Genomic DNA, 22,042 nt, shown 5'->3' with positions numbered 1-22,042 from the left:
ACTCCTCTTTCTGTAGAAAACATTGTCTGTAAGAACGGGTTCATCAACTCTGCAAAAATGAGTCTCGTCCAGGTTAATTCCCCGGAGCAAGGATGATGAAACCCCTTCCCATATGGCCTTAAACACACATTCCTTCCTTGAACAGAACAACCTTTAGTGCAAAGGTGCAGGAGTTGAAGTTTGACGGGTCGTTTGTTTTTCAGGTTTATTGTTTGTCAAGTGCAACATGTTCAGAGGTGCTGATCCGTCACAGAAGGACTTGGATTATTGACTCCTTTGAGATTGAGGAAGAGCATCCTGGGCCATTTCCTTACAAGTTAGGCACGGTGAGAAAATCAAAGAGTAAATCAAAGTGATCGAACTTATAAGACACAGTTACTACTGGGACAATCAAGTGTTTATTTCACTGAATTGTATTGCGGATTTTTACTGAAAGTTCATCAGCAAGGGAAATTAGAAGGGTCGTGGGGATGCCTTATAAACATCATTTATTCCTTTCCATTTTTGAATTCTTCTTGTTCTTGTTCTTGTTCTTGTTCTTGTTCTTGTTCTTGTTCTTGTTCTTGTTCTTGTTCTTATTATTATTATTATTGTTATTATCATTATCATTATCATTATCATTATCATTATCATTATCATTATCATTATCATTATCATCATCATTATCATTATTATTATTATTATTATTGTTATTGTTATTATTAATAATAATGATAAGAAGAAGAAGAAGAATATGTTCAATGTTAAACTCATTCCTACGCCCTTGGTAAAGCTCATACTCTCAACCACATAACACTGTAATAATAAGTAGGTTTACAGAATAACAGTGCAATGCTGGCAACTTTAGCTGCCAGCTCTTTACTTGAAATTTAAAGGGAAATTTCTTGAAGTATAGATAAGAACTGATACTAGAACTTTTTAGAAATTGCTTAACACTGTCTGTATTTCTTTAATAGTTGGCATACAGTTTAGGGGCAGATGCTGAGAATTTCCATTATAAAGCTCCACCAACACCACAAGTGATACTTGATTTAGTTTGCTGGAAATGAATCGCTTTATTGGAAAATGTTGGATAGTGTCTTGTAGTCTCAGGATCACACATGGGGCACCAACACTAATGCCCTTGTGAAAAAAGCACAATCGAGATTGTACATTTTAAGATCACTGATGAGGGTCAACCTGTCCCAGGAACTGCTGCTGCCCTTCTACAGATGCTCTGTGGAGAGCATCCTCACTTACAACATCCTGTTGTGGTACAGAAGCAGCTCACAGGCTAACAAGAAGGCACTGGAAAGAGTCAGGAAATCAGCTCAGAGCATCATGGGAGCACAGTTGCCGACTCTGTCGGACATCTACACCAGATGTCTGCACAGAGCCAGAAGCATCATCTCTGACAGTTCCGATTGCAATAAGTCCTCAACAACTTTAAACACCATGAGTAAGGATATGTGGTCACTATCTGTGTATCCTCAGTGTTTCCTTTTTTTATTTGCTCATATATATTTATAGTTTTTATCTACGTATTTATAGATTTTATCTTTTGTTGCACTGCGCACTACAAAATAATCTCTTTAAATTTCGTTGTACCTGTAAATTGACAATACAACTATCTATTCTATTCTATTCTATTCTATTCTATTCTATTCTATTCTATTCTATTCTATTCTATTCGCGAGCTGCCCCCGAGTGTTCACTCGGCAAACTGCACTTCCCTCAGCCATGCCCTCAGCTGCAGTTTTTTGCGTCATCAGCCCGCGACACACGCACTTCGCGCGTCAGGCGCCGCACTTGCTCGTTTTCGGCTCATCAGCGTTCGGCGCGCCAAACAGCCTTCAAAAGACGTTTTGGTGTGTATATTCGTGAGTCTCAGATGCTGAGGGTGCTCTGTTCAACGGCGGCGCTGGTTATCGCAGCTCATTTGTTGATTCCTTCTTGTGTTGACAAGCGTGTTAGCTCGAAGAAGCTAGCGGTGGTGCATGGTGTAGTTAGCATTGACGTTAGCTTCAAGGCTAAGCGCCCTAACGCTTCTAAATGCTCACTTGTATAACAATTCGTTTTGTCCATAAGTAAGTTGACACGTTTCAAAACTCTTATTATACGTAATTTTACATTTTAGTGTTATTTATCTACCATCACCTATGAAGAGTGTCGAACCCGCCGCTTCCAGTTTGATATTTTCCGCCGGTGTTGTCCAGCATTTACTTTTAATCACAAGGATGTAATAGGACACGATCGGTGAGTGGTTGCGATCAGCTGCTGTGTGAGAGACATTATACCTTCTGCTGCCTCCCAGGTGGACATCAAGAATACATTGAATGCATCATGAGTTTGTTTGGAACAAACTCTGGGTTCGGAGCAGGAGGCACTGGAGTGTTTGGAAGCACGACGACAGACAGCCATAATCCCATGAAGGTAAATGCCCCGCACAGTTTATTATGTGCTTCTCTCGAATTTCTTGTTTGGCTCACTTCCACTGTAACATCACTCATTGTTAATGTTTTGTTTGTGCTTGTGTCAGGATGTTGAAGTGACCTCGCCTCCAGATGACAGCATCAGTTGTTTGGCTTTTAGTCCTCCCACCATGCCGGGGAACTTCCTTATCGGAGGCTCCTGGGCCAATGATGTGAGTAACAGTTTACTAGTGTGCCACAGTAATGTAGCAGGTAAGCACAGTTGCCCCACTGCAGCCTCTCAAATTGAGCCGGGGTCTCTCTCAGTGAAGATTGCATGTTGTCTCTGTGCTTAACTGTGTACTTGGACGTCTTCTACTGGACGTGAACTTAGGGTGTGATTTTTGCTGGTCCGATTCCCATAGCCAAGGGGTGAATACAGTACTGTGGGTCCCTGAGCAATGCCCACAGACTCGCATGTTCCCCGGGCAGAGGCAAGAGAAGCAGACTTAGGATTGGGAGTTTGCAGACTCCATTTGCAGGTTACCACTGGGTGCCAATGAGCAGGATTCTGGACCCCATCATCTCCTGGGGCGCTCTAATGTGCAGCCTTAAAATAGAATGGCAAAAAAGGAGAGAGAATTACCCCCAAGGGCATTAATAAAGTGTGATTAGTTTTATTGGTTTAGTGTCCTTTCAAATGAGAGCCACATGATCTTTTTTTCTTTGCACAAAATAAGAAATAAAACCTGACTGCAGGAGAGGAAAGAAGCCCAATGGGCTGATATGAAATCCTCTCCATGAATAAACATTACTGTAATGACAATAAAAAAGGATTTTTGTTGTATTATGTCTATTTAATTAAATCTCAGGATATGATTTGCTATTACACAGGCTGTTGTGCAACACTGCACCTGGTTGTCCTTTATCTGGGTTAACCTCTAAGTTTACTAAACTACAGAGGAGAATTTCTACAGAGATAATTTGGTGAACTTTACAACGTATTATTTTAAATATTTAATTAATCTGTTGGTATTTTGATGTGTGATTCAGTATTTGGCCCGGTTTACACAACAACAAATACGAGTCTATTCGCAAAACTTTTCAGTTTACATGACACCAGTGTGCGGATCCACTGTATCTGCCAAGTTTTTATACCGGCTCCTAAGGTGGAACAATTCTTTCACGGCCGCAATTCCCTCCTGCAGAGACTGCTCGACACGACAGAGTGCTGTTACTGCACATGCACATCGCTCTCCCCCCTCCCATTGAAAATAGTTTCTTCTGCTCATGCGCCTGTAAACAAACATGGCGGGCCCGTAGTGGTATGACTCCTGGTCCGTATTCAATATTTATAGTCCATATTGGTAGTTTTATAGTTGAGACTTACTCCTGAGAGCATCCGGTTCGTCATCAGTTCATACAGATGTCGGGTACTCTCAATTTTGTTCACGTTTATAGTGTATTGTTCTCTGCACACATCTGTGTGGTTTCATTACAAAAACAAGCAACAGCGCCCTTCCGTGGTCCGGCATACTAACTACATCATTGTCAGTGCCTCCTCTGCTGCAGTGTAACTGCACCCCCCCCCCCCCCCCCCCCCTTTTTTTTTTTTTTTTTTTTTTTGCTGATGAGGCATTGTCACGTGAAACGTCCGTGTAAACAGGGCCTTTGATTCAAGCTTAATGAAAACCACAAGGCCTCATAAACCATATTTCTGGCAGAGCAGTTCCATCCATGTAGAGAAATAAATCTTCACTTGTGATCGGGATACTGAGTTTATGATACGTTTTTAAATTGACCACTGTGTTTTGTGGTTGAACCGTAGGTACGTTGCTGGGAAGTACAGGATAATGGACAGACAGTCCCCAAAGCCCAACAGATGCACACAGGTCCAGTGTTGGATGCTTGCTGGAGTGATGTAAGTCTCGTCTAACTAAGTAACTTGAACTCTGCAGCGGAGTACATCTGTTTTATGTTTGAATAATGTACGCACTGCTGTATACTTTAAACAGGATGGTAGCAAAGTATTCACGGCTTCCTGTGACAAGACGGCAAAGATGTGGGACCTTAACAGCAATCAAGCCATGCAGATCGCACAGGTTTGAACTGAAGCGTCCAGATCAACAGTTGGCCCTGAGTGAAGCAGAATGAACTTATACCTCTCATTATCTCGCTTCACAGCATGATGGCCCAATTAAAGCGATCCATTGGATAAAGGCTCCAAACTACAGCTGTATCATGACTGGCAGCTGGGACAAAACATTGAAGGTAACACTTTTACGTTGTTAAAAAGACTTGCTTTGCCCTACACATTTTTTCAAGTCAACACGCTGCACAATGGAATGGAAACCCAATAAGATTTTCATCTGCTACGTTGTCATGAATGTAGTTATTTAATTCTTTATTGCAAAGAATGAAAGGTAAACTGTAAAAATATGGACTGTATCTGGGGAAATGGCATATCAGAAGGCTTTATGTGCACCAAGTCATGGCAGCAACTTTCCAACATTACATGACTGTGGGGAACAATTTGTATTGTGCTCACCTGTTTTTAATTTAGTTTTGTAAATCATGGAATCCTCGCACTGCAAGATATCCACAGTACAAGCTGATGTTCAGCATTGTGATAATATGATTCATGATAGATACAGTCTTTGAATTGGATGAAGTTTATTTTATTTCATTGATTTGCTCTTGCTGTTAATTTACACCACCTCTGTGAGCGGAGCTGCAGTGCAGGACGTGAGGAGATGGTGGTGATGGCGGGGAATGAATATGCTGCAGTTTGGTGCTTTGGGATCTACAGCAGCTTTTATTTGTTTTTGTGTGCGTTTTATTTACTTTTCCGTGCACTCGGTGCTCAATTAAAGTACGGGCGAACCGAACTCCTTGAAATCGTAGCTCGAAACCAGCATTTCATCCCGGAAAGGACAAACAGCTATGTGATGACGATCACGGAGACTTGGCTGGACGGCGCCGTCCCAGATGCAGCCATCAAGCAAGCAGAGCACTCTGTTCACTGGGCAGAGCGAATTGCCGCTTCTCTTTGAGACCAAAGGTGTGCGGAGTGTGTGTTTACAGCCACAACTGGTGTAAAGCCACAGACATTATTGGGTCAAACTGCTTCCCGGATTTGGAGTACTTGGCTGGGAAATGTGGGTCCGTTTCACCTGCCACTGAAGCTTTCCGCTATTCTGATCACTGTTGTTTACATACCACCGCATGCTAATGCTAGCATACCCCTGGAGGAGCTACACAGCTTCATCAACACCCAGCTGACAGCCCACCCAAAGGCAGCAGTGATTTGAACGGGAGATTTCAATAACTAGGATCTCAAGATGGTAATGCCCAAATTTTATAAGAACAAACATTTCCCTGCCAGAGGAAATAATACACTGAATGAAATGTTCACCAACATCCCTCTCTGACTCTCTGGAGGAAAACACCGCAGCTGTCCTGGCCTATATCCACTTCTGTTCTCAGACAGTGTTGACCACCCAACCATCAAGATATTCCGGAATCACAAGCCGAGGAGTAATAGTCATGTTCAGATGCTGCTCAAGGCTCCAGCCTGCAGTCATGTGCTGAGCAGCTCACGGTTCACCGACACCTTCAACCTCTCGTTGCAACAAGCTGCTGTCCTCACCTGCCTTAAATCCACCACCATCATTGCAAAGAAAACACCTGTGACCTGCCTCAATGACTGACGTCCTGTGGCGCTGACCCCAGTCGTCATGAAAGGCTTTGAGAGGCTCATCCTGTCCCACATCCAGAGTCCAGAGACACCATCCCTGCAGAGCTGGATAGAACAGATGTACCGAGGATGCTGTCCCTATTGCTCTCCATTCAGCCCTGACCCACACATACGCCTGAATGCCCATCATAGACTTCAGCTCAGCCTTCAACACCATAATCCCTCATAACCTTGTTCACAAACTCCAGGATCTGGGACTTACACCTCACTCTGCACGTGGATTATGGACTTTCTTACCGGCAGGCCGCAGACTGTCAGGAAAGGACGACACACTTCAACATCCATCATCCTGAACTCTGGCATGCCACAGGGCCGTGTGCTCAGCCCAACCTTTTTCACCCTCTTCTCTAAGAACTGGCCCCCATCCACCCCTCTAACACTGAAGTGAATTTTGCTGATGTAATACCAAGGAGGTCATTGTGGACTTCAGGAGGTCCAGGAGAATCATCATCACCACTTCATGTAATTGTAGAGATGGTGGATGTTCTGGAGAACATTAAATTCCTGGGACTCCACATCACCAAGGACTTCTCTTAACACCTCCCACCTGCTGAAGAAGGCACGTCACAGTCTCTTCTTCCTCAGGAAAGTGAAGTGGCTGGTCTCTCCCCCCAGCTCATGGTGACATGGGCACCACTGTCTGGTACACCAGCTCAGAAGATCATCAGAGCTGAGCTTCCTCACCTGGACGCTGTATCTGCTGGACACCTGCAAAAGAGAGCCACCAGAATCTGCACTGACAGACCTCATCCCGGATACCACCTGTTTGCCCCGCTCCCATCAGGGAAGCCGTTCCACAATATGAAAACTTGGACCAACAGTTTAAGGAACAGCTTTTCCCCTGGAGCTGTGGCCTCCATCACCCCTCCTCCTCCCTGTCTCCCCTCTCCTCTCCTCTCTCACGAGCATAAGCTCCAGACTGTGCCAAACACTAATGCACCATAAATTTTATTCAGCCAGAGATGGTGCAATTGTTTTATTTATCTCAGATTTGTTTTTGTCCTATTTTTATACTCGACTTGATGTTATTCCTATTTATCTGCTGATCCAAGAAGTCTGATTACCGACAAGGTTTTGATGTTTTTATGGCAATGACAATAAAGTTTTCTGATTTCTCTGACATAGTGTGTGGGCAGTAGGGCTCCATCTGTTTGGATAAAATATGTTGAGACATGCTCAGTAAAAGAACACACAATTTATCTCAGATCAGTCAAGTCTTTTGCTCCATACGTATTTTATATAAACTGTACATGTTGATGTCACGTGATGATACATTTTAAATATATTGTGCATCCCGATAAGAAGCTATGCATTTATGCTCCTAAATCTCTCTGCTTTGCTTGTTTAGCGCGTCAACAGCGCAGCGTTTCTTTTATTTTCTTAAACCCAGTCGGGGGTTTACAGGGTGAAAACATTTTCTGTCTTTGCTTTCAGTTTTGGGACACCCGCTCGCCCAATCCCATGATGTCCCTGCAGATGCCAGAGAGATGCTACTGTGCAGATGTTGTAAGTCATTTCTGACACAATTATGGGCTTATGAATGCGTGTTGCCTGTAAAAACCTGATAGCACATTGATTGTATGGTTTGTTTTTCCTCTCTGGATTACATGTAGGTCTACCCCATGGCAGTGGTGGCGACAGCAGAGAGAGGCCTGATTGTGTACCAGCTAGAGAATCAGCCCTCTGAGTTTCGCAGAATAGACTCTCCTCTCAAACATCAGGTAAACTTTGATACTCCGTGAACAGCTTCGTCGTTTCCTGCTTTTAGCTGTTGTTTATACAAAGACTCCTTGTGAAGTCAAACCAGATACATTTTCTTTGACTCCATTCCAAATGTAAAACACTTTGTTTTGTTTGGACTACCTGTTGAATCAGTGATTTGTCCTGCCCTTGTCTTTCAGCACCGCTGTGTTGCCATATTCAAGGACAAACAGAATAAGCCCACAGGATTTGCACTGGGAAGCATTGAGGGCCGAGTGGCAATTCATTACATCAATCCTCCTAATCCGTGAGTAGCTAAACTTCTCAGATACTGTCAAGTACTCGTACACCAGATTGTAATTTTTCTTTCGTAGTTTTGAAGTGTTGCTTTCACTGCCTCAAACCGACGCTGAAAACGACTTCAATGTGTTTCCTCATTGTTTACAGAGCCAAAGATAACTTCACCTTCAAATGCCACCGGTCAAATGGAACCAATACAGCCACTCCACAGGACATCTATGCTGTACGTTGTTCTTCTGAAACATTGCTGATAGCTTCTTATTTTTTTTTTCAAAAAGAGGTTGTATAGCACTCATTGGGGAAATTTCCTCATGTGATGTTTAAACTAAAGACAAATGGCATCAGATCAAGAGTAGCCTATGCTGACCGTAGACATTTTATTATAGAAACAATCGAGGCACAACTTCTATTATGAATATAATATTTTTCCACATGGTTATCCAAGTAAACTTTGTGTGATGGATTACAGTTGTCCCCCTTCTGATATGACGCAGCATGTCAGCAATCCCATAACTTTAGTAGTGTTTTATATACTGTATATGTATAGACACACACACTTCAGTGCCTGACAATAATGACTATTTTTTTCAGTGATTACTCTATTTTTATTTTTTAATTGGATCTGTACTATGTAGGCGTATCTCTCTATGTATACTAACAATGAGTGTAGTAACAATTGGTGTTGGTCTACCAACTGTGTTCCACCAGGTGAATGCCATTTCCTTCCACCCCGTCCATGGCACACTGGCCACTGTCGGCTCAGACGGACGCTTCAGCTTCTGGGACAAAGATGCCCGCACAAAGTTGAAGACCTCGGAGCAGCTGGACCAGCCCATCACAGCTTGCTGTTTCAATCACAACGGCAACATCTTTGCATATGCTTCCAGTTACGACTGGTCGAAGGTAGGCTGGGAAACATAGCTGAACTCGATCTGCATTGTTTTTGTTTTTCTAAATGAAGCAGCACCTTTGGTATGGGATCCAATTTATAGTTTGAATTTGATACTAACTGACACTTTACGATCCTCAGGGCCATGAGTACTACAACCCCCAGAAAAAGAACTACATCTTCTTGAGGAATGCTGCCGAGGAGCTGAAGCCTCGGAACAAGAAATGGTGAGAAAAGGGCAGCTACTGTCTGAGGACCTGGAGACCGTGGTCACTGGACGGTGCTGCCCCCATTTCCTCAGTGACCCTGTGACTCTGACACAGTTGTCGTGGTCAGATCTCTCACCATGTACTGCTCCAAGTAGTTTGTACTGACCTCAGTGAAGTTATGTTGAAGGCCTGTGTGTTTTCTGCTGTGAAAGTGTTTACAAGCTTAATTTGCACCTATGCAATCAGAACCAACTTACAGTATGCAGGGTGTAACTTCTTAATTGTTGCAGTGTGTCCCTTGGCAAAAATAGTATTTAAAGATTATTTATTCAAATATGGGCAATAACAAATCAGGAATAGTACAGACAGGCAAGCAATAACCTGCACAGATCATCATTTGTTGATGTTGCTTTTTGTGTTCTGAATGAGGTTTTTTTTGCTAATTAATCTTTGCAAAAGGATCTCCTTGTTTATCATAAATAAACAACACCTCAGACAAACATTTGTGACTGACTGCTCCCTCCTGTCTCCAGATTCATCGTGCCAAGTCGCATCTCTTGTGTGGAAAATGCAGAAGACCTGCTGCTTTAGTGTGTGTATACGCTCAAGACAGACTCCTTCCTTTCGGCAGACACCTGGACCAATGCCGTGGTGCTGTGTATTGTGCATGGACCAATCAGAGGGGCCTTCCCAAACTGGCGTTGATGACAGCTGCATGACAATTGGTCTGAGAGGTCATCGTAGAAAGGGAGGGTTTTATTTGTTAATCATCCTATTTTTGAAAGTGTTCCGTTCCTTATTTTTTTGTTTATTTTTTACAGAATTCCGAAGATTTTTCATTCCCTGTTGAGTTACTGTTCCTCATGGTTTAGCTTCATCAATGAATCGGGTGTAAACAAATAAATCTGCATTATATTAGCTTTGAAGATGTTTATTCCAACTCGAAGGGGAAACATAAAGTAAATGAAAACCCAAATGTTTGCTGTCTAAATGTTAGTCGGGGAGATTAAAACAAACTGTATTGTGCATGCAAGTACGTCTCTTGAAGTTCACAACAATTTCGTATTCCACCCATTCATCTGGAATCTCTACACTGGATCCACCATGACATCATAAACAGTTTTACAGTGACTCCCCCAGTCTATTTGTCTTAATCCAAGGTAACCAGCAGGTGGAGCATGTTGCTCTGATCTGAGAGGTGAATCCAGCTGTTCCTCAAGAGTAGGCCAGGGAGCTAAAACAGGACAAATGAGATCAAAGCAGGACAGTGGGTCTCGAGGACACACAGCTGGGAATTAGGGGGATTTATCAAGAGGATATGAATGAGGGAGTGTGGGCAGCTACAAAGCCCACGTGTGAGAAGTGAACCAGTTCATAACCAAGTAGGTGTGAATTAAATGCCTTTTTATTGAGGTCATTAGAGTATCACCTCACTGTCAGCCTGACCCTTGGTACTTCACAGTCTTACTCCAAGACACTGGGTGGGAGGCCGAGCTGCTGCCTCACTTTTATCATTGCATGACATCAGTATCAGTTTTGTAATCTGCAGGCTCATCAACTATTGGTCACTTGCCAGTGAACAAGCTGAATGAAAATCTCCAGATGCACCTCTCTAGTGGCTTTCCTTTATTCATACATACCAGGAGTAGTTGGAAATAAAAAAAAAAAATTGCTGAATAACCATGACTGAACATAAAAAATGTTTACACTTTTTGCATTTCCTGCCAAGCAATCCCGACTGATGTATGAAGAGGTTTCTATAATTGGCTTGTTCTTTGGTGAAGCATTCTTCCTTTAGTTTCAACATGAGAACATTTGAACATGTTTTAGTATTTTGAGTGACCTTTGGGGGTCACCAGTGGACAATACAATACAATACAAAAGTTCCAAATTATATAGAAGATCCTGTGTGTTTTTGTATTTATGTCAGTTTTTTCCTTTTTGTCCTAGCAGTACTGTTAAGTAAAACCTAAGGCCTACTTGACCCCCCCCCCCTTTACTCTTTTGCAGTGTCATGGTTACAAAGTGACGATATCATAAAATACGCGCACCGAGCCGTTACTCATTACATTGAGGAAAAGTTGATTTAGGCCAGAAGTCCAGACAGTCGCTTCCTCATTGCATCTCCACAAGGCACCATGTGGCTGCGGCTCTTTTTCTTTTTCTTTGTGTTGTAAAAGACAAAAGCAGGTGCAGCACGGGGCCCGGCGTGGGTGGACCAATGGGAGGGGCCGCCGCTCCGAGTACCGCCGCTGATTGGTCAATAGTTGTGTCGGGGCGGAGCCTCCCCGCTGGTCTATAAATTTTGCCGGCACAGTTGCTCCGCGCGATACAAGGAGCAACCAGTGTGGACCCGAATAGAGCGAGTGCACGCTGCGTGACTCGTACATGTCATCAGGGCTGCTACAACTTTTCACCAAGTATTTAACAGCGAGCGGAAAAACTACAATAAAGTGCACTGAGCGCGTGAGTTGGGGTTGCGCGGATGCTGGGACGTTGTTCGGCGTTTAGTTGAGTGTTGTCCGTCGTGTCTCTGCGCTCTTCCTCCCCCCCCCCCCCTCCGGCTGAGCCAATGCTTCTGCATCAGTTCATGAACGGAGCCCTGGAAGTCATGCATCCCACCACGCTGCAGAAAGACACCACCTTCACCAAGATCTTCGTCGGGGGGCTGCCGTACCACACGAACGACGCGTCTCTGAGAAAGTACTTCGAGGCCTTCGGGGACATTGACGAGGCTGTGGTGATAACGGACAGACAGACCGGCAAGTCTCGAGGATATGGCTTTGTGAGTATCAAGTCTCACTCCTTTCAGTGGAGACAACACATACTTGCTGTAATGTTTCTTCTCACAATCCATCAGCCTCTGCTTCTTCGTATAGTGTGTGTGTGTGTGTGTGTGTGTGTGTGTGTGTGTGTGTGTGTGTGTGTGTGTGTGTGTGTGTGTGTGTGTGTGTGTGTGTGTGTGTGTGTGTGTGTGTGTGTGTGTGTGTGTGTGTGTGTGTGTGTGTGTGTGTGTGTGTGTGTGTGTGTGTGTGTGTGTGTGTGTGTGTGTGTGTGTGTGTGTGTGTGTGTGTGTGTGTGTGTGTGTGTGTGTGAATGATTGTACAGGTTATACTATAAACTGAGCAATCATGTGAAATGAGTCCGTCCACTGAGCCTTGAATAGTTGCACAGTACCTCAGGGTTGTTTTAATGTTTCTCCTCTTCTGCTGAGCTTGCTGTTATTTTAGCCTAATGAGGATGAGGGATCACACAAGTTGATGGGTGACTTAAGACGATTATATTTCAACATATGTCTGAGGTCCCCCCCCCCCCCCCCCCCCTAAACTACCACCCCTTCCCCCACAACACACACACACTCATGAACAACCCCAGATTAGTGTGTGTGAGAAAGGGTCTGCTGCTCGTGCTTGCTTTATATGGTTATTTTGGAGGAGTGGAGTGGTTGACCTTGTACACCCTGCCCTCCATTGTCAGTGACTGGAGCACATGATTTACATCACAGCTTGGCGGCTGAGAGAAATTCCAACATCAACAAAATGTCTATCCCATTATATGAATACATGTTAGATTTTCGTCATTTCCATTGTGTGTGTGTGTCCACAGCCAGCCAAGAAAACTTGACACAGAAAAACCTGCTCAAGGTTGTGTATGATTGGTGACCTGCTTCTGGACCTCAGCTCACGGAGAGTGGAGTCATGGAAAACTGCGTTTTACTGGGATTGTGTTTACCTCCAGCTCTTTATTTCTGGCTAATGAAGTGTATCGCAGACCTGGGATTTGTCTTTGGACTATATTATTAACAGGTGACTTATTGTTCAGCCTGATAGACAGATGCTCAGAACACAAAGCACAGGAGCAACACAAGAAATGCAAATATTTACCAGATCCCCTGGAAAGACTCATCAGCAGCCCTAATGTATCGGACCAAAGAAGGAATGGAAAACGGTTATGCGTGCATGTTTAGCGCTACTGCCTGAATTGTAAGACAATTGCTCTCTGTGCTTACACATCAGCGCTCTAAATCGAAGGAAAACTATCCTGTGACCTGAGCCGGTATCGAACAACTGTATACAGGGGCTGGTGTTTCAGGTTGAACAGGATCAGGGAGATGTGGGTACTGCCCAGGACGAGACGCGCACACACACACACACACACACACACACACAGACAGTGAACGATCAGCATATTTTACATGGCTCTTTGTGTGTGTGTGTGTGTGTGTGTGTGTGTGTGTGTGTGTGTGGCATGAGGGGACCTGCTTATTCAGTTTTCCAAATGTTCCAGTCTGAGAGGTAGAGGGAGGCGCAGCTGAGCACACCTTTTTTTTTTTCTTCTTCTCTAAACACACTTCAGAGGTGGATTAGCAGAGAACCCCCCCCCCCCGACAGCACGGCTCTTCAGTGTAAACACGGCCTCGTTCCCTTCCTGTGTGTTCACAACACAGGCCATGGAGTGGGCTTTGTTCCGGATCCTTCCACGATGAAGAGGCATGCTGCCTTTTATAAAAAAAAAAAAATTTTTTTTTTTTTTTTTTTTAAAAAGTCCTCTTAAACAATGCAAGCCATGGCCTACATTCACTGCCCAGTCCACACGCAGAGGTGATTCGGAGTTGGCACAACACAGCAATCAAAACAGAAGGGCTCGTCTAATGCCAGGAGGGAGAGAGGAGGGGTGGACTAATACCAATCTCCTTATTTTGTCCCTAATTGGATAAGCTCCTTGTTGCATTTCTCAGATCCATATTTCAGCAGCTCTGCCCATCCGAGTGGCAGTCAAGTGGCTGGCTACTGCTGCTGTGGGCAGTTTTCAAAGCTTATTTTTGTGCTTTGTTTGTAGTTTCTCTTCTTCTGCAGAGATCTTGGATCATAACAGAGGAAAGCCCATGGCGGGGGGGGGGGGGCTTTTATGTTAAGACCACAAATCTGAGGCCTGCATTGTTTCAAATGTTTGTCGCTTTGTTTTGCTTTTTTTTTTCTCTGTGAAACGTGGAAATCATGAGTCTGTCGGATGATGACATATCTGATTGTGTCGGCAGGTGACAATGACTGACCGGGGAGCAGCAGAGAGGGCCTGCAAGGATCCAAACCCCATCATCGACGGCAGGAAGGCCAACGTTAACCTGGCCTACCTGGGTGCCAAGCCTCGCAGCATGCAGACAGGTAAGACGGGATTTTATAAAGGTCATTTGTAAAATCATTGAAGTGGTGAGAGAGGGAGAGACGTTTTGAAGCCCTTATAACTACAATGTACAGATGAGGAGCGGCAGATTTCTGACTTGTTTGTTTTGCCGCTCGGACCGAAACCACATTTCTTAGAAGCTTGTGGTTGAGCTGTCGCGTTCCCCCTGAGGGTTAAAGACCCGTTTTGCCGCCGGTTAGCCAGGGACGTGCCGCGGTGAATAGCGTTCAGTTTCCTCATTGCAGGCATGTTTCTGCCGTTTCTTACAGCACGTACGCAATAGTTGTTCCATGGTAACTCTGCAAACAGGCCGAGCCTCTGTCTCTCCGTGCCCTCTGTGCATTGTTCTCCGATCCTCCTCTGTAAATGCAGATGTGTGTGTCTGACAACCAGCCTCCTCTCTTCCAGGCATATCCATCGGAGTGCAGCCCATTCACCCAGCTCTCATCCAGAGGCAGTATGGGTAAGTGAGCGGGAGTGGGCGCTTGTTGTGTTCTCTGTGCATCACCAGCAGGCTGCTCTTCTTTTGACAAACTCGTCGGGGGCAGGGGGGGGCCTCTGGAAAGTACATGTCAGTTTCTGTGTCCACATGCAACTCTGCGAGTCCTCCATTAGCATATTTGAGTTTTTCAGGGCCGGGAGATGGTTCACATCTCTGTGATAATAGAAGCGCGTTCCAGAGGTGAATGTGTGACTCACTTGTTAGCTTCTGTCAGGAGCCCCTTGACTTGTGTACCTGCGCGAGGGAGCTCTGTTACAGAGAAGGCTTTTGGCTTTTGAGAAGGCTTTTCTGTTGTAGAAACATCCCGGGTAGCTTCCAGGAGCCATGGTCTGCCGAGCAGCTAATGAGCATTTCACTGCAGTAATGACTCTCCTCCCCCCTGCAGCGCTCGCATATCAGGCTTCGAGGTACAGCTCGGCACCGTTCAGATCAGATCGCACACACAAGACCTCCGATCTGTCTGGAGGAATGAAAGTCCAGATTTCAGGGATCGTTTTTTTGACACACGCCGCATTTACATATAAAATGGCTCTTTAAACAGTGGTGTTGAACTAGACAGTCATTCATTGAATCGTCGTTAAACATTGACAGTTTTGATGTTCTGTTAACAATTACTTAGGTTGAATCATTTATTAGCCAAACATGCCAAACAGTGGATGTATAGGTTTTTAGTTATCTGTGAAAAGATACCGCTTTCGTGTTTTGGTAGGATATCTTGAGTTTTTGTACTTATAATGAAATTAGAACTTGGAGATGAACGTACTGTCTAGTGGCAGCCTCTGTTCAATAAAACCTGAGTACATGAGATCAGTGGAAATCCCAACACTGTCCACAGGGACCCAACAAAATGGAAAACTTTTTTTTTTTTTTAAGGCGGTGAACCCAAAAGGCACATTTTCTCAAAATGTCCTCATCAGCCTGTGTGAGATCTCAGGGTCTTAATTCTCAATCTGTCCTGCCGAGACATTTCCATTCATGTCTCAGGACCTCAGGAGGACGGAGGAAAGTCCTCCTGCTACCCCCGTTGGCAGGGCTGGTGTAGCATAAACCCCCGAGGGGTTTACCATGTGGTGCACGCCACAGCTTTAAGTCGTACGTCTGACAGGTGCTGGTTCATATTACAGCCCTGTGCGCCTCCTTCATCCCCCGTGACCACCACTGCTACCCCCAAGAGACGTGGCAAGAGGCACTGGCGGCACCTGTCCTCCTGTCTCCAAGTTTCCTCTGAGTAGCGGGTGACAGACACAGGCCTCCCTAAGATGCAGAGTGTACGAGTGGCTTTTCTTTTGACCCCCCCCCCCCCAAACAACATATGGTGAGAGGAGGACAGGGTCTGGAGTTGTGTGTGTGTGTGTGTGTGTGTGGTTTTGAATGGGGCTTGGAGGAATTATCAGTGTGGTTACAGATTCATCTTTTCTCATGCATCACCTCTTCCTCCACCTCATCTACGACTCAATTCTTCCCCATAACGCACACATGAATACTTCTTGATTTGTTTGGGGGTTTTTTTGTTTCCGCGATCGGAGCGGGAGCCAAAGAAGAAGAGAAAAAAAAAATCAGCGGTGCCTCAACTGGTGTGTCGGATGGAGACACTGAAAACTGACACCTCTGTGAGAGTGAGGGGGAGGCTGGGTGTTAGAGGGGGGTGACGGAGAAGAGTGGGAGTGAGGGGTGTTCTCAGCCTAATGCTTAATGAGGCAGTGTGCTTGGATACTCGCCTCTACAGGTGTCAAACAAAACTGCTTTTTTTTTTTCTTCTTCTTCACCCTCCAACTTCCTAAATAATCCATTCTCTTAAACAAAGAGGGAACAGAGAAATATGAAATCCCTCTAATTAGTCTTTTGAGGCAGTTCCCCCTTCAGCCAGTCTTGTCCCCTTTGTTTTCACACTCGGCGTTGCAGTGAGCCGCGCACCGAAGGTCGTCGTGTAGAAATATTTGACTGCTCGGTGTGATATCGCCCAGGCTTTTTGCACCGGCTCATTAGCCGCTCTTCATCAACAGCCGGTTATTTGTCGCTTTTCCAGAAATGGAATTGTGTTGCGGTGAGCTCGCCTCTGTCGCACTTCAGCTTGTTATTTGCAGAGTGGCACCGAGTCAAACACACGTTGACTGGCTGTCAGCATAAAACCAGCTGACCTATGATCTTCCAGCTGTCATCCACATCCATCCCTCCCCCTCTGCCACTGTCCCCCACGTCCACTTGGCATCTTTTGTGGCCCGAGGACTCGATTCTGTCCCGAACTTGTTCTCACCCCACCCCCTTCCTTTTGAGATAAAAGCAAAATATTACATCTGACATCTTCATTCAGCTCTACGTTCTCCATTCTGTGTGCGCCCTCGCACACCGACCAAACACCACAGACATTCAAAGCTCTACATTAGACATGTCCGGTCTCTCCTCTTTATTCCACTTTACCTACACAAGGTCACTTGCCTGTGGCGACACGCTGTCGAGGCTTCGTAGAAAGCAGACTCATTATGCATGACGCGACTGAAAGCACATATGCCCCAAAGCATTAATGTATGGTCATCTTTGTGTGTGTGTGTGTGTGTGTGTGTGTGAGAGAGAGAGAGAGAGAGAGAGTGAATGCCTCTTTGTCAGTAGCTTAATAGCACTGTGAGGGCAAAGTGTGGATTGTGCTACAGTCATGCGTGGGGGTTGCCCTCATTTACTTATGCTTAATAGTTCCAGACCGATGTTGTCTTGCTTGGTGTTCCGAGCGCTCACTGTTTCCTTCTTCACTTCCCAGATGTCCATCTCATTCTGCTTTTGGAACTTATCTGACGCACAACTGTTGTAAATCACATATGATTAGCTAACTTGTACAATTCCTTTCAGATTTGACTCAGACTGCTCTTAAACACTGACTCTGTATACAGTAGGACCTGCTGACAATAATAATCGCCCTCCTCATTCGTCCATTCATGGTCGCTTTCTGCTGCCAGCTGACCAGAGGATCGGAAGAGTCCCACAGTAGAGTCCCGGGGACAGCATATCTGCCCTCCCTCCTGCAGCCAGCCTCTCTCCAAGGTGCCAGTGATGGCTTGAGAGTGCAGTGCAGTGTGCTGTGGTGGACTGGAGTGCTTTTTTTTGTTTTTTAATCTTTTGTGTGATATGAACTCGAGAGGTTTTTGCTGATTGTGGTGTGACTCTTTTCCCTATTATGGCATGGTTTGGGGTTTGCAGTGGTAACTGGTGTGTGTTTTTGTGTGTGTGGGGGGAGGGGCAGAGGTAATGCAAAAAGGGTATGTGAGTGTGATGACATCCCTGTCCATGCATGCTTTCATCTTTTTCTGTGTTAACTTCATAGCTACCTCTTATTACTGATCTTCCTTTCATAGACTGAGTCTATAAAAGAATGAGAACGGGGGCAAAGTTCTCTATATGTGAAAGTTTATTTTAGTTTATTTTTTTAAACAAGGGCGTGTATCCTAGGTAAAAGCTCGCACGAAATCAGGTTTACAACGCCTTCATACGAAATATAAAATCTTTTGCCTGCTACTGCGTCAGCCCTCCCCCCCCGAGAGAACAAACCAGAGAGATAAACTTGAAGTCCTGAATAAAAATAGACTCATCTAAAACCTGCTCGCCTCCCCTCGCCTCTGGGAAAACGTGGCAAAGCAGAGACTGGCTGTGTGGTCCCCAGACCCCACCGCTCTAATCAGCTATATCCGAGAGTCGCCCATGAGGCCCGCGGAGGCGAGCACCCCGGCCCTGATGAGCTCCCCTGTCGCCTCCCCGGCCAGCCGGCATCATCACCTGTGACACTTTACAAACCAGGGGAGAAGTAGACGCCTGAAACTTCTGCACTTGCGACACACACTTCCTTTTTTTTCTTTTTCTCCTCTTTGTCATTGTGTGTGTGAGTTGAGTGTTCAGCGAGTGAAGAGCAGCAGCTGTTAAAACACTCCGCTGATGCCTGAGCTTGAAAACCTGCCAGTAACGGCTGACTCGTCATTCACCCCCTCGCCACTCCTCCCCTCTCGTCTACCACAGGAGGCCCTACCTAACAGGTTTTGCAGGTTTGACTAACTGACACAGGCAGAGCGTTGAGTCACCTTCGCTTCATAATCTCCTCTGCTTACTCTCATTATATATTATAACCGGTAATATCCGTGTGAGAACTCAAAGTACCCTACAGAGAGTTCATATACCCTACGTGCTCGTCCTCTGGGAGCTGCTTAAACCTTAGAATCGGGTCTTGAGGTGTTTCTGCTCTGGTGCGGTGACCCTTCACTCTAACTCTAACCCCCCCCCCTCTGGTCTGTGTTTCTCTCCAGGTTGGCCCAACCGTACATTTACCCACAAGCCTTCGTGCAGCCCAGCCTGGTGCTGCCCACTCAGGTCTCCTCTTCCGTCAGCAGCAGCCCCTACCTGGACTACAGCGCGGCCTACAGCCAGTACGCCCAGGCCGCTTTTGAGCAGCAGTACCCGTACGCTGCCTCTCCGGCCAGCTTCCTGAGCTACAACTACACCACCAGCCCCACTGCTGGACCGGCCGCCACCACCACGGCCCCGCCTACAGTGCACCCCACGCTCCCCTCCGCTGCCGGCCCGGCCCCGGCCTTCCTGCACTACGCGCCGCAGCAGCACATCCAGCCGGATCGCATGCAGTGAGTCGGGAGCAGAGTGAGGAGAGTGGAGGAAGAGGAGGTGGTAGGGGAGCAGTGGTCGCAGACCTTCGGACAGTGAAACACCCCACAAGGTGACCCCCCCCCCCCCCCCCCCCCTGCTGTTGTCAGCGACGGCTTTCAGGAAAAAGATGGGATGGGACTATTGCACTATACGATCGGGATGAGCTGCTGGTTGAAGGGTCATTGGGGCGGGAGGAATGTCAGAGTTCATGTTGGGAAGCAAAGCAGCAAAAAGTCTCCAAGGGCTTCCAGGAGCTGACACTTTTTTTTTTTTTTAATTATTATTATTTTTATCATCCTTTATAATTATTATATTAATGTTCTTGTCAGTGTTTGTTTGTATACTATTATTATCAATGTTGGCATGTTTTTTTGGCTCAGTCAGTGGAAGCTCAACACGTCTGTGGTACATGTAGATGTTTTAGGAGCCGTCTGGGATACGCAACACCTCCGTCCTCCTAATTCAAGTGTGTGACATTAAAGTCGCTGCTGCTTTAAGACACTGGAGGCAAGTTGTAAAAGGAGGGGGAGGGGGGGGTGTTAAAGGTTGAAGATGGGGTGGCGATTGGGGAAACGTCAACGTCGAGCCGGCTTTTCCAGAATATCTGGTGCGCTCCAGAGCGCCTCCATGAACAAACCCTCGGCAGCCGGCTCCGCTCAGGAGGACGACTAGACTCCCCCTCAAGGACACAATTGGGAGTTTTCACTATGAGACTGTAGCAGTTCCACTGTTTTGAGATGATGATGATGATGATGTCAGGACTAGACATTTTTTTTTATTATTTCTGATTCAAGAGGCCTTAAAGAGAAACTCCCTGTTTGTTTTCTTTTCTTTCTTTTTTTTAAATCACCTGATTTTTCAAGTGCTCCCCCCTCTCCCACACCACAGAGAGCCGTTTGTATGTAACTGAAGTTTTCAACAGTCACGTTACTCTGATTTACTTTGGGTCTCGACGATTTCAGATGGATGTAGATAATCACAAGCAGTATGTGGGCGTTCTAGGTCCAGGAGCATTGTTTATCAATGTTTTAAAGGTAGCTGACACTGAGCTCAAACACCAGTGTTTGTTTTTGTTTTCTTTTTGTCTCTGAGATTGTCAAACTGCTCTCAAAAGGACATTCATGTACAGCATTTTAAAATGTTTCCTGTCGGCAAGTACATTTACAATAAATATTTATATGTAGGTATTTATAAGAGGTACTAAGTTAAAAAAAAAAAAAACTTTTTTTTATTATTATTCTAGTTGTGGCACTGATGTCATTTAACTTGCAGATCCACGAGTCTCGTCTTTACTAGTTTCTCACCACGTCAGCGGATTTGCCCACATGCAACTACAGTACACGCTCCTCTGTAGACCCTGGACTGGTTTCATTGGAAACTCTTTAGAATTTTTCTTTGTTTTTTTTTGTTTTTTTTTCCCTAAAGAATGTCTTTTACAGTCCCTTCGAAGAAGCCATACCAAAAAAATTAAAATAAAGAATTTGTACTTAAATACTTCTCAAGTTTTTCTTTCAAAATGAAGCATCCGGACTTAAAAAAAAAAACCACCTTTGTGATCTAAACTGGAGCGCGGCTCCTGCCTTGGCGAGGCTCTGGGGTGACGGGGTTCAGTTATGTGTGTGTACTTGTTATCAAGAGTGTGTGTGCTGTCAGATCCTCTGCTAAGTGCTGGGGGGTGGGGGGGGGCCTGCAAGAGGCCCTGACTTTTATCAAGCCATAACACCACCACCTGCCAGGGGAGCTGGGTGTTCCCTCGGCCAGCACCCGAGCTTTCTTTCCCTGTGTTTAAAATATAAAAGTGTGTGTATATACACACACACACACACGTTTGTCAGAAAGTGGTTCCAGGGCTTGATAACCAGACTAGTTTCTTTTTTCTGTTTTTGCCAGACAAGCTGGGTGAGCTCCCTCTCCCTGCAGCGTTTATACATGGGGTTGTTTTTTTTGCATGCGTCAGCTTATTCACAAGATGTGTCACTTCTGAACCCCCTCTCGAGCTCAGGGAACAAAACCAAGGCAAGTGTGTAAGAAACCAAAACACATCCATTATCGGTTTGTCCTCACCAGGCCTGTAATTTATCCACCCAGTAATGATTTACAATACGGCCTCAAGTTCAATGGATGCCTATGTGCTGTTTTTGTTTGGATTAAAATCCATTCAGACCATATTTTAATGTGGAAGTATCTGCAAACATTGCCCTCTTACTCATTGTTCTGGAGAATTTCTGATCGTTTGTACTTTCCCGGAGCACTGCTCCAAGGTTTCCCACCTGAAAAAAGAGAATCAACAGAATAGATGAATAGTTTAGCACATTACATGAATTTTGATCTTTCTGTGCAGCCACGTGTTAAAAGTAAACAAACTGTTTAGAGCAAATCAAATTGAAATCTTTGTGATATAGACCGTTTTTGTGTGAAGCTGCATTTTATAAATTTTTTTTTAAACCACTCGCTGCGACAGCAAATATGTGAAAA

At 45.2% G+C, this 22,042-nt stretch overlaps 2 protein-coding genes across 3 annotated transcripts; both read left to right on the top strand.

Annotated features, from left to right (window-relative positions):
- Positions 1-1,739: 1,739 nt before the first annotated feature.
- rae1 (ribonucleic acid export 1) lies at positions 1,740-11,141 on the top strand (the record flags this gene model as incomplete). 2 transcript variants are annotated; one of them, XM_080461245.1, is made up of 13 exons in its annotated part: positions 1,740-1,847; positions 2,294-2,412; positions 2,519-2,623; positions 4,219-4,311; positions 4,406-4,492; positions 4,575-4,661; positions 7,582-7,653; positions 7,761-7,868; positions 8,049-8,155; positions 8,296-8,371; positions 8,857-9,051; positions 9,179-9,264; positions 9,780-11,141. In XM_080461245.1, coding segments are annotated over exons 2-13 (1,107 nt in total). In that variant the 5' UTR covers positions 1,740-1,847; positions 2,294-2,322. The 2 variants fall into 2 exon arrangements, with proteins under 2 accessions (XP_080317371.1, XP_080317370.1); XM_080461244.1 differs by lacking the exon at positions 9,780-11,141 and having other exon boundaries at positions 1,763-1,847; positions 9,179-9,268.
- A 398-nt stretch (positions 11,142-11,539) lies between these two features.
- LOC308108606 (RNA-binding protein 38-like) lies at positions 11,540-21,448 on the top strand. The gene is made up of 4 exons (XM_080461695.1): positions 11,540-12,031; positions 14,285-14,408; positions 14,836-14,890; positions 19,213-21,448. Exons 1-4 carry the CDS (start codon positions 11,819-11,821, stop codon positions 19,547-19,549), a joined length of 729 nt encoding a protein of 242 aa, XP_080317821.1. The 5' UTR covers positions 11,540-11,818; the 3' UTR covers positions 19,550-21,448.
- The last annotated feature ends 594 nt before the right edge of the window (positions 21,449-22,042 follow it).

This window comes from Lipophrys pholis (genome assembly GCF_963383615.2).
Source record: "Lipophrys pholis genome assembly, chromosome: 4".
Classification (NCBI taxonomy): Eukaryota; Metazoa; Chordata; class Actinopteri; order Blenniiformes; family Blenniidae; genus Lipophrys; species Lipophrys pholis.
Note: the sequence above shows the minus strand (reverse complement) of the source record. Positions and strands in the feature narration are given on the sequence as shown.

Bases quoted from the DNA above. Each gene is read 5' to 3' on its own strand.
- LOC308108606 (XM_080461695.1), top strand. From the start codon at position 11,819: ATGCTTCTGCATCAGTTCATGAACGGAGCCCTGGAAGTCATGCATCCC. The intron at 12,032-14,284 runs GTGAGTATCAAG...TTGTGTCGGCAG, and splicing joins AGTCTCGAGGATATGGCTTT to GTGACAATGACTGACCGGGG. The intron at 14,891-19,212 runs GTAAGTGAGCGG...GTTTCTCTCCAG, and splicing joins CTCATCCAGAGGCAGTATGG to GTTGGCCCAACCGTACATTT.